This window comes from Ascochyta rabiei, chromosome 2 (genome assembly GCF_004011695.2).
Source record: "Ascochyta rabiei chromosome 2, complete sequence".
In the NCBI taxonomy this organism is placed as follows: Eukaryota; Fungi; Ascomycota; class Dothideomycetes; order Pleosporales; family Didymellaceae; genus Ascochyta; species Ascochyta rabiei.
This window is the reverse complement of record NC_082406.1, coordinates 1,676,072-1,686,397: the sequence shown is the minus strand read 5'-3', so window position 1 is coordinate 1,686,397 and position 10,326 is coordinate 1,676,072. Positions and strand designations below refer to the sequence as shown.

Below are 10,326 nucleotides of genomic sequence, written 5' to 3'. Positions count from 1 at the left end.
CTTGGCTCCAACAGACTTACTTGCCATTTGCCATACGCCATGCGCACGGCACGGCCACTAGCGGTTTTTGGGCCAAGTTTCCAACATCGGCCCGCCGAACACCGTCACCACGTGCATGATACAGCCCGAGACGACTGTCACGCTCCACGTGTTGGATAGGCCTGCGAGTATCACACAACTGTTGGTTTCATCGCCTTGACTATGGCTTTCCAGTCACCTCGCCATTCTCAGAGCTTCTACCAATATGATGCATCTACCCCTCCACCACCCCCACCAAAGCCAGGCAATTCAAGTGGAACAGCGACACCATCAACAGGTCCTCCACTACCGCCGCCACCGCCTGGCCATTCTCAATCGAATGGCGGTTCTCAATTGACTTACTCTCAAAACGAGCCCCAGGTCGATCCATATCAGCTAGCCGTCCAACCGCCCAATGATGGCTGGTTGCCTGATCTTGTCCGAGACAAAGCGTGCGTTGATCATTGCAATTGCAGATTCATGATTCTTATTCAGCTACAGAACAAAAGATCTCCACCATATATTGCAGAGTCCCGATCTGCAGCACGCCATCATACACGACCCAGACACGGCACATGGCTCGCTTCAAGCATCGACAGCACCGTTGAAGGCACTCCTCACACAGAACATTCAACTTGCAGAGTCACTGAAGCAACTTGAGGCACACGTACAGCACCAGCGTGACGGCACCCAATCACGCCTGCTGTCTCTCCGAGCCCTAGAACGCCAATGGAAAGCTAAGCAAGCAGAGCAGGACGAAGCTTTACGAGAGTTCAGCCCACCAGCGCTGTACCAGCGTTTAAACGCTGCAGTCAGTGAGCAAGAAGCTTTGTGTCGAGGTCTCGAAGAGAGCTTTTTGGAGGGAGAGGGGGTAGGCGGAAACGACGCGGTTGCTAGTGAACGAGAAGTGATCGATTTCGTGAGACGCATAAGAGACGGACGGAAAGTCGCCTACCTGAGGGCAGAGCGCAAGGAAAGATGGGATGAGGGCCGAGTTGGTGGATGGCGGTGAAACCGCGATGGGAGAAGCTGCAGTGATGTCCACACTCCCAATCAACAATAAGCCTCTCAATGACATGGCGACGGACATGTTCTCAAGAGCCCTCTACACTACGGGATAGTCTACTTGGGGACTCAAGCTAGGTCAAGTCTCGCACCGGTTGGAAAGCCGCCAATGCGAGGATACTCGTAATTACGACCTTTTATGACTTGTCGTGGGCCGTTCGACTGAGATAAATTAACAGACTCTCGTGTCTGTTCGTTGTCGTTCAACGGTATTTGCCTTCCATGGCAATAATTCGCTGCTCGAAAGCTTTGTAGGTTGGCGGAGACTTCCTCGGCGACTTTTCCTGTCGTGGCGCGCTTGAGAGCCAACACTTGTTTCACACAAGAAGCAACTGTCCGGCGATACTCTTCTAGAGGCTGTGTAAGCTTACACTTCCGGAGGAGGAGGCGATGTATCAATAATGTCATGTACGCCTCTCGTCCAGATGGCCACAGCTTTCGACAGCAGGATTACCATCTTCAGCAACCGGCCCATCTCAGACGATGCACCAATTCAACAAGCCCTCAAAACCTCAAAAGCCTTTGGCGCCAAAGTCGACTCCCGCAGAATTACCTGCCTCCTCAATAACGGACATTCTTACGAGGATGGCGTGACCATCGAGTTCGAAACTGGCGAGCCGGTGACTCTAGGCTTGATCGTCCATAGGCCAATCACTGTCAACAGGTCGCAGCATCTCATTGACCAGCTGGGTATCGAGACGGTGGATCCAGCGCTGGGTGGGCACATCAAGATTGTAAACCCAATGTTCAATGAGACAAGCGTGAGAGGTGTGTTTGCGGCCGGAGATACAATTTTGATGATGAAGCAAGCTGCGATAGCGATGGCTGAGGGCCTGGAAGCGGCGGTAGGTGCAGGCATGCAGATTGCGCAGGAGAAGGCCGAGGTTGCTGTGAAGGCGTATGAGGTGAAGATTGGCAACTGAGGAGATAATCTGTAGATGCTGATGGACGAGGGTTGAGTACGTTTACTTGCCAGCTTTACGGCAGACTGGTCAACGGACCGTGTGCTGTCTCCCGTCTGATCCGTGTTCTACTACTCGTAGGTATGGTACGGTTCATGATCAAAGCCACAGCACCTGACAGTAGAAACAGAATAGTCCATTGGAGCTCATCAACGTTTGCAAACAGCCATCCGAAACCATCCACATCAATACCATTTCATCACTGCAGAGCCTCGAAGTCCAGTCTTCGCGACGTGCCCAGAAATCCTTTAGGTATACCATAAAAATGTGACTGTATCACCGAACACTACTTCGTAGTATCGGGGCGGCGCGGTACTACCAAAGCGGAGAAGGTCGGACAGTAGAAACACCTGGATGTGTATGCTTCCATTGAAAATTTGATTATTTGGCCGAGCGCTAGCAAAGGACCGGAGGGTAACAATGGGTAGTTGCTCGAAACGATCAAATGAGAACCCTGCATAAACACTGATTTACAGCGCACGTAATCAACAAACAATCAACCACGAAGCCGCGTACGCTGTGAAGCGGTATCCAAGGTCATCCGGGCTGCGACAGGTAGTGGAGATGCTTATAGCCTCAATGTCAGTATTTGTGACTAGATGGGGAGACTAGACTGACCTGATTTGCTTTATCGTGCTCTCGTGCCTGACCCAAGCATATCGATATGCCGGTACGCCTATTTACTTACTGAAACATCCAAAACTTAGGCTCATGTTGTATGATTTCCATTCTGTGCCAGTTTAGCGACCGCTCCTGCCCCACCGGAGATAGCGAGAATGCGGGGAAGGAGACTTGCGGGGAAGAGCAATGAACAACCTCATTCGCTGACTCGGACCATAACAGCAACCTTGGTGCACGAGAGCTCCCCGTTTGAGAGCTAGTAGCAACGATGTATCGCCGTTCGCTTACTTCCTGTTTCTTCTGGTGTGATCTTGTTCTCTTCGGAGTGTATTTGACTGAGACGATACTGCTTTCTCTCCCTGTGCTCTCCCTGGCGTACAGAGAAGGTTGCAATACACCGGAACAACTGAAATATGGCTCGTGAGTATCGCATAGGCAAACATCATGTAGCAAGCACGGAAGCTGACGAAGCTGTTTCAGTGATCGCTGCGGGAGCAGCAGGCACAGCAGGCCTGGCCGCCTACCTCAACGCGAAATTCCACATCGTACACGACCTGAAACATGCTCGTGGCGGTCTTGCACCCTCGCGGGATGTGCTCGACTACATGACTGATCGGGCAATGAAGAAACGGGTCCTGACATACCATGTGTGGGAAGACCAAGCTCTACACAACCGCCCGAACCAGTCGTTTCTAATCTTCGAAGGCACGACATGGACGTACAGAGAATTTTTTGAAGCAATCACCAGAGTCGGCAATTGGCTTATGAATGACCTGGGTGTACAGGTCGGAGAGATGGTCGCGATTGACGGAGGGAACAGCCCAGAGTATTTGATGCTTTGGTTTGCGTTGGACGCTATTGGCGCAAGTATCAGCTACATCAACTGGAATCTGACAGGAGCTGGTCTCGTACATTGTGCAAAGGTCAGTACAGTCTCTTACCGTGGTGAGAGTCTTCAGCACGATTGAATTAAAAAAAATTGATAACTGACAACACCTTAGCTGTGCGAAACCAAGCACCTTATTGCCGACATTGACGTTAAGAGCCACGTTGAGGCGAGCCGGGGAGAGCTTGAGGATCTTGGCCTTGAGATCCATTATTACGACCCGACCTTCCTGGCTTCGTTGTCTGACAGTACGCCAATTCCCGAATCGCGACGGGAGAACGTTAGCGTAGACTCAGTCCGCGGTCTGATCTATACAAGTGGGACGACTGGACTGCCCAAGGGCGTGGTCATGACTACAGGTCGTGACCTGCTCATCGGATACACGACAGCAAAATACTTGGGCCTGAAACCGGAAGACAAGATGTACACATGCATGCCGCTCTATCACGGCGCAGCACATGGCTTATGTGTTACCCCTTGTATACACGCTGGCAGCACTGTCGTACTGGGGAGGAAGTTCTCGCACAAGACGTTCTGGCCGGAGGTCGCAGCCTCAGGCGCAAATCATATTCAATATGTCGGAGAGCTGTGCAGATACCTACTCAACGGTCCTCCGAACCCTAGCGAGCGCACACATAACGTCCAGGTAGCATGGGGGAATGGCATGCGTCCAGATGTGTGGGAGCCGTTCCGCGAGCGTTTCAACATACCTATCATTCATGAGCTCTACGCAGCTACTGATGGACTCGGCGCAACCTTCAACCGAAACGCTGGGCCATTCACGGCGCACACCATTGGTCTTCGAGGGTTGATCTGGAACTGGAGATTCAGGAACGAAGAAGTCAGAGTGAGGATGGACGTGGATACCGAAGACATCATGCGTGACAACAACGGCTTTGCGATACGATGTGGTACAAATGAGGCAGGGCAGGTCTTGCATCGATTGACTCCAGAAACATTGCCAGGTGTTCCGGGGTACTATAACAATGCGAGTGCGACAGAGAAGCGGAGAATGACGGACGTCTTCCAGAAGGGAGACATGTAAGCTCATCCCCTATGTCAGTGGTGATTGGATAGTAACAAACCCAGGTGGTTCAAGTCCGGCGATATGATGCGGCAAGACACCGACGGACGCGTCTGCTTTGTTGATCGACTGGGCGATACGTTCCGCTGGAAGTCGGAAAACGTATCGACCAACGAAGTGTCTGACATGGTCGGCAAGTTTCCGCAAATTGCAGAGACCAATGTCTACGGGGTGCAGGTTCCAGGCTACGATGGACGCGCAGGTGCCGCCTCTATTGTGATGGCCGAGGGAGTAACGCTGTCTACATTTGACTTCCAGGCTCTAGCAAGACATGCTCGAGCTGTATTGCCTGGGTATGCTGTACCGCTCTTTCTGAGGGTGACGCCTGCGCTGGAGTACACAGGGACGATGAAAATTCAGAAGGGGAGGCTGAAGAGGGAAGGTGTAGATCCCAACAAGATCACTGGCGAAGATAAACTTTACTGGTTGCCGCCAAGTAGCGATCGTTATCAGCCATTTGGGAGGAAGGACTGGGAAACCATCAAAAACAGAAGCGTGAGGCTGACATAGCTGAACGATTAGTACAATAATCAAGAGCGTGTCCGATCCGTTACTATAATGAGAAGAATCAAGGGCGATTCCGTGAGAGTGAATATGATCGCACGTGCGCATATGCTAGGCTGACTGAAGCCTAGCGCGGTGGCGTCGAGCGCCAGCTCAGCCTTACGACCCTCCGCTCTCCAACGTTTATAAGTTGCGCCTACAATCCACAACTCGCGTAGCCTTAGACGCCGAAAGCTGCGCTTCAGCATTGCGAAAACACGAAAATCTCACGGACGAAAGCCACGATTAGTCGAGAAAATGGGAAAGGCCGAGGCAGGAAGCACGAAATGGGTCGCCAACAAGATGAAGTCCAAGGGACTTCAGAGGCTCCGCTGGTGGTGCGAAATCTGCCAGAAACAGTGTCGCGATGCCAACGGCTTTAAGTGCCATGTTCAGTCAGAATCGCACGTTCGCCAAATGCAGGTCGTTGGTGAAGACCCTCGCAAGTTCATCAACAACTTCAGCAGCGACTTTCAGCGCGACTTCGTCTCCCTGCTACGCACAGCCCACAACGAGAAGTGGATATCCTCGAACAAGTTCTACAACGAATACATTCGTGACAAGGAGCATGTTCACATGAACGCGACCAAGTGGCCAAGCTTGACTGAGTTCGTCAAGCACTTGGGTCGCGAGGGAATAGTTCATGTCAAGGAAGACGAGAAAGACGGGCTGATGATCGCGTGGCGAGATACCAGCATTGCGGCAGTGAAGCGCAAAGAGGAGATCGCCGAGCAAGAAGCTGCAGAGGCGCGGAGCGGGGCTGGTGAAGACAAGATGTTGAAGAAGATGGCGAAGCGCGCTGCAGAGGAGGCGGAAGCCAAGAAGGTCATCGAAGCGAAGAGAGCGGCAGCTGCTGCAGCGGAACAACCAAAGCAGAACCCCACACCACCGGCCGAAGGCGCTTCGCCACCAGAGGAAAACAAGGGCGAAGCGACCCCCGTGGAAGAAGTGAAGAAGGATGGAGAGGAGCCTATAGTAGCTGCGGCGCCGGTGAAGCTGAGCTTTGGGTTGAAGGCAAAAGCTGCACCGTCGAACAAAGCTGGGCTTGGTCAGATGAAGAGCCAGAGCATTTTCAAGCGCAAGAAAGATGATGCCGTAGAGCAGAAGCCAGTGAAGAAGGTCAAGCTCTGAGAGATGCGTTTACATTGGACATTTGATTTCCGGCAAGCATAGCGTGGAGTACAGGACTCTCGGATTACAGGGAAGGCATAGTGTTGGCGTTTTGATATTCCGGTATGTTCTATCGAGGCCTATGTAGATGGAAATATGGGTATGAACATAGTATGACCGATCCGTTTTAAGCTTTGCAACACTGTCTTCCAGTGAAACTCATGACTTGAATCTGCTTTCATGACGGACGCATACTGCCTGGAACAGGTTCCTCTTGTTGACTGCCCTTCACTTCGAGGCCGCGGCAGCTCTTTCACTTATGCTGATGCCTCCGAGATGCTGCTCCACTGCAGTGCTACAGGTGGTATATAATCAACTCAAGCCGCAAGTCCCCCTCACACCCACTTTCTCCTACTGGTATTGAGTCAACCCCTGGTAGGCACAATGCGAGGCGCAGTCTTTGCGTTCCTTACTGCTGCACTTGCAAACTCTGTTGCTGGCAATACCTTCATCCAGCCATTGCCTTCGCGATCTTTCTACAACACATCCAACTCGTTGGTCGCAGTACCGTTTGGTACACCCAGCAATGTCAAGCTCTCCGAGCCATCACTCGTCCAGACAACGGGCAATATCGACTTGAACGACATCGCCTCTGACGAAGCATGGAACAAGTACAAGGCGAAAGGTTTGTATTACGGCTGTCTGCTAGACATGTCTAATGAGAGCGCCGGGAAGGCGATGAAAGACCTGAGAATCCCACCATCTGCCGAGTCTGTCTGGCAAGGTGATCTTCGAAGTACGGCAACCGATATACTCGAGATTCATGCAGTCGACTAACGAAAACTCCAGACGAGATCCACAAATGGGGTTGGCACGAGGCCTACTACATGCCAGAAGTGAATTGCGACTTCCGCGACGACCCAACCATGGGCACCAATCGAATCGGCACAGCCCTATCCGCACTCGGACTCAGCCCACTGCCCGCCAGCGCAGGCGGAGATAACGAATGTTACTCGATCGAGCACTTTGACGAAACGCTGATGGAAGACGAGGACGACGAGATACCCATCGACGAGCAATACTACAACATCAACGGCCTCGACTACCCCTGCACAGGCGCTTACTACCGGTTCGCGCTGAACAAGAAAGGCGGCGCCATCTTCGCGCAAAACCTCCTCAAGCCCGATTCCGCCGTGCTCGAGAATCTAGGTGAAGACGTCCCGACCAGCCTCCTACCCCAGCTGCATCGTGGGTCGGATATCTTGTGGGGGTACTGGGTGCGCGACAACCCCAACCTGAAGAATCTGTTCAACTACTTCGTGAACCACGTCCGCAATGATGAGACATTGCCGTTGATCGCGCGGGTGCTGAAGAACCATGGGTTGGAACGGTTACCTTATTGGCCGGGGGTCGAGCTGGCGATGGACAGTGAGGATGCGGAAGCGCTTTTGGGTAAGTGAGTTGGACTGCAGGCCGGACTTTCCTACCTCTTCTTCTTACTCGTCCTTTAATACATGCACTAACCAACTCAAACCAGGCTCCCCAATAGGCTCCACAATCGCGCACCTTCTCCTCCAGCACAAGACGGCCCTGGGCGTCAAGAACTTCGAGGCCATCCATGTCTTCCGCGATAATTTCCCCGAGGATACGTCTGCCGGTGCAATACCTGAGGTCCAGTTGCTGTTTAGGATCCTCGATGTGCCTCCTGATGAAGTTGATGACTCGGATTCGGATACCGAGATGGAGGATGCGTCTGGAGTGGGGCGGAGGCGGGCGCTGAAGCTAAAGCGTGAGGATCAGGATGAGGGGGGAGTGGTGGTGGCGGTTCAACAGATGGGGAAGAGGGATTTTGTGCATGAGCATAGAGTTACGGTGAGTTTGGACGCGGACTAGAGAGCGATGGGATGTCAGTGCATGGGAAGACAGATACGAACGTAGTGGTACTGATCCGTTTTGAGTTTTGCAGCAACCTTTCCTGGTGATACGCATAGATACTTGAATCTACTCTTACAACGGACGCGTACCGTTGGGATCAAGCCCCCCCCCCCCCCCCTCCTTACTTTGAGGTTGTGGTAGCTGCTTTCACCCATGCTGATGCCTCTAAGACGCTGCTCCAATGCAGTGCCAGGGGCGATATACCCAGCCCTAGCCCCATGTTCTCTATCCACCTCAAAGGAAATCAACGTCTACTGCGGTCGGGTTAACCCCTAATCCAATTAAGCATGACACCAGGCGTAGTTATTGCGTTTCTTACTGCTGCACTTGCAGGCTCTGTTACTGGCAATGCCGTTACGCTCGGTATATATTGGTAAACCGAGCACCTGCCCTTCTGACTCAACCCTTGCTGACGCACAGGCTTACCAGCTATACAGGTTGACTCGCATTTGTGGGATTAATTACATTTTTCCGTTGCAATAAAACAACTCCCTCGGACTCGGGGGATTTTTGCAGACAAGCTTCCGCTGACACCTTGGCACTGTCGCGCGTATAGTGATTAATCGCGTGTGACAGGGGTGAACAAGTCATGGAATACACCAAAAGAGTAAACCACTGGAATACAAACATGTGTCTTTCTGCTCTTTTTCTTCACAGCACTCGGTTCTTATATCGTCTTTCCGTTCTCAAGCTTTTGTTTAAAAGTTAAGCCATGTCTAAGGGTTGGGTAGTTGCACTTGTGGCCTTGACCGGCACATCTCTGGCAAAGGATATCTACGTCTCTCCTACCGGAACTGGTACCGGATCTGTCACAGCACCCTATGGCTCTATCCAGTCTGCTGTGAACGCTGCTGCTGCTGGAGACAACATCCTCCTGCGCGCAGGTACTTACAAGGTATAATCGTATCTTCTAGCTGAGTCACGTAGTACTGACTACTTGAAGCCCACTACCAACATCCAGATTACCAAGAGTGGTTCGAGAATATCACCAATCACTCTGCGCTCCTACAACAAGGAGAAGGTTATCATCGACGGAGAGGGTCTTCCGGGGTAAGAGCCACTGCTTAGGGGTCAAACATCAACTATCCATACTAATCTCGACTCAGAACTCCTTACGGGCTGGACGAGTCCCTTCCCAACAAGGAGCGCGGTATCCTGCACATCGAGAAGGGCAACTACTGGAAGTTCTACAACCTCGAGTAAGTCGATACAACCATTGAGAGACTATTTTGTGGTTGTCAAGCTGACATGTATCCAAGGCTAATCAACGGACCGTATGGCGTGTACGCTCGTAACGCTTCACACAACTACTACGAGTTGATCACGACCCACGACAACTACGAAACAGGCTTTCAGTTAGAAGGTGCATCTTCGAACAACACAGTGCTCTACCTCGATTCCTACCGCAACCGCGACCCCCGTAAGAACGGCGAGAGCGCAGATGGATTCGCTTGCAAGTCTGGGCAGGGTGAAGGCAACGTCTTGCGCAACGCTAGGTTGTGGGACAACGTCGACGATGGTCTTGATTTGTTCATGTTCGGATCTCCCGTCACCGTGGAGGAAGTCTACTCCTGGGGCAATGGCTTCAACAGATGGGGTTTCTCGGGCTTCAATGGCGACGGTAACGGCTTCAAGCTCGGCATTACCGATAACCCGCCTGCCAACCACGTTTTGCGCAACTCGATGGCATTCGCCAATGCGAAGAAGGGTTTCATTGATAACGGTAACCCGGGAGCCTTGACCATGGAGCGTAACACTGCGTGGAACAACGGCGATGTCGGATTCAACTTCCGCAGCTCTTCATCCACACTCAAAAACAACATCGCGGCTGTTAACAAGGGTACCGCTCAAATCACTCTGGTCAACACTGTCAAGGCGTCTGGCAACTCATGGCAGTCAGGATCCTGGTCGAACAGCACTTTCAAGAGCGTAGACCCTTCTGCGTTGAAGGGTGCAAGAGGCGCAGACGGAAGGGTCCCAGCCAGCGACTTTTTGATTCCTGGATCTGGTGCTGCAATCGGTGCTACCACGCGCGCTGATGTCTAGTCGGATGATGTTCTCGGTGTGAAGTGTTCTTTTCCTCTGTACATATTTGGTCGCTG

General features: G+C 52.2%; 6 protein-coding genes across 6 annotated transcripts, besides 3 other annotated features; all 6 read left to right on the top strand.

Annotated features, from left to right (window-relative positions):
• Window positions 1-7: part of a tandem repeat that runs on past the window's edge.
• Window positions 8-201: 194 nt separating this feature from the next.
• EKO05_0001454 (uncharacterized protein) lies at window positions 202-1,030 on the top strand (the record flags this gene model as incomplete). The annotated part of the gene is made up of 2 exons (XM_038937423.1): window positions 202-470; window positions 520-1,030. 2 exons carry the CDS (start codon window positions 202-204, stop codon window positions 1,028-1,030), a joined length of 780 nt encoding a protein of 259 aa, XP_038802211.1.
• Window positions 976-1,013: a tandem repeat.
• A 454-nt stretch (window positions 1,031-1,484) lies between the features above and the next one.
• Window positions 1,485-2,006, top strand: EKO05_0001453 (uncharacterized protein; the record flags this gene model as incomplete). Its single annotated transcript, XM_038944978.2, has 1 exon — window positions 1,485-2,006. One exon carries the CDS (start codon window positions 1,485-1,487, stop codon window positions 2,004-2,006), a length of 522 nt encoding a protein of 173 aa, XP_038802210.2.
• Window positions 2,007-3,079: 1,073 nt separating this feature from the next.
• On the top strand, window positions 3,080-5,146 carry EKO05_0001452 (long-chain fatty acid transporter fat1; the record flags this gene model as incomplete). The annotated part of the gene is made up of 4 exons (XM_038937309.1): window positions 3,080-3,086; window positions 3,147-3,589; window positions 3,668-4,593; window positions 4,642-5,146. 4 exons carry the CDS (start codon window positions 3,080-3,082, stop codon window positions 5,144-5,146), a joined length of 1,881 nt encoding a protein of 626 aa, XP_038802209.1.
• Window positions 5,147-5,437: 291 nt separating this feature from the next.
• EKO05_0001451 (uncharacterized protein) lies at window positions 5,438-6,310 on the top strand (the record flags this gene model as incomplete). The annotated part of the gene is made up of 1 exon (XM_038944977.1): window positions 5,438-6,310. The coding sequence occupies one exon, from the start codon at window positions 5,438-5,440 to the stop codon at window positions 6,308-6,310; it is 873 nt and encodes a 290-aa protein (XP_038802208.1).
• A 423-nt stretch (window positions 6,311-6,733) lies between these two features.
• EKO05_0001450 (uncharacterized protein) lies at window positions 6,734-8,182 on the top strand (the record flags this gene model as incomplete). Its single annotated transcript, XM_038937482.1, has 3 exons — window positions 6,734-7,085; window positions 7,139-7,741; window positions 7,827-8,182. 3 exons carry the CDS (start codon window positions 6,734-6,736, stop codon window positions 8,180-8,182), a joined length of 1,311 nt encoding a protein of 436 aa, XP_038802207.1.
• A 144-nt stretch (window positions 8,183-8,326) lies between these two features.
• Window positions 8,327-8,345: a tandem repeat.
• A 591-nt stretch (window positions 8,346-8,936) lies between these two features.
• On the top strand, window positions 8,937-10,270 carry EKO05_0001449 (uncharacterized protein; the record flags this gene model as incomplete). Its single annotated transcript, XM_038937550.1, has 4 exons — window positions 8,937-9,119; window positions 9,168-9,274; window positions 9,331-9,423; window positions 9,484-10,270. The coding sequence occupies 4 exons, from the start codon at window positions 8,937-8,939 to the stop codon at window positions 10,268-10,270; spliced, it is 1,170 nt and encodes a 389-aa protein (XP_038802206.1).
• Window positions 10,271-10,326: the final 56 nt, after the last annotated feature.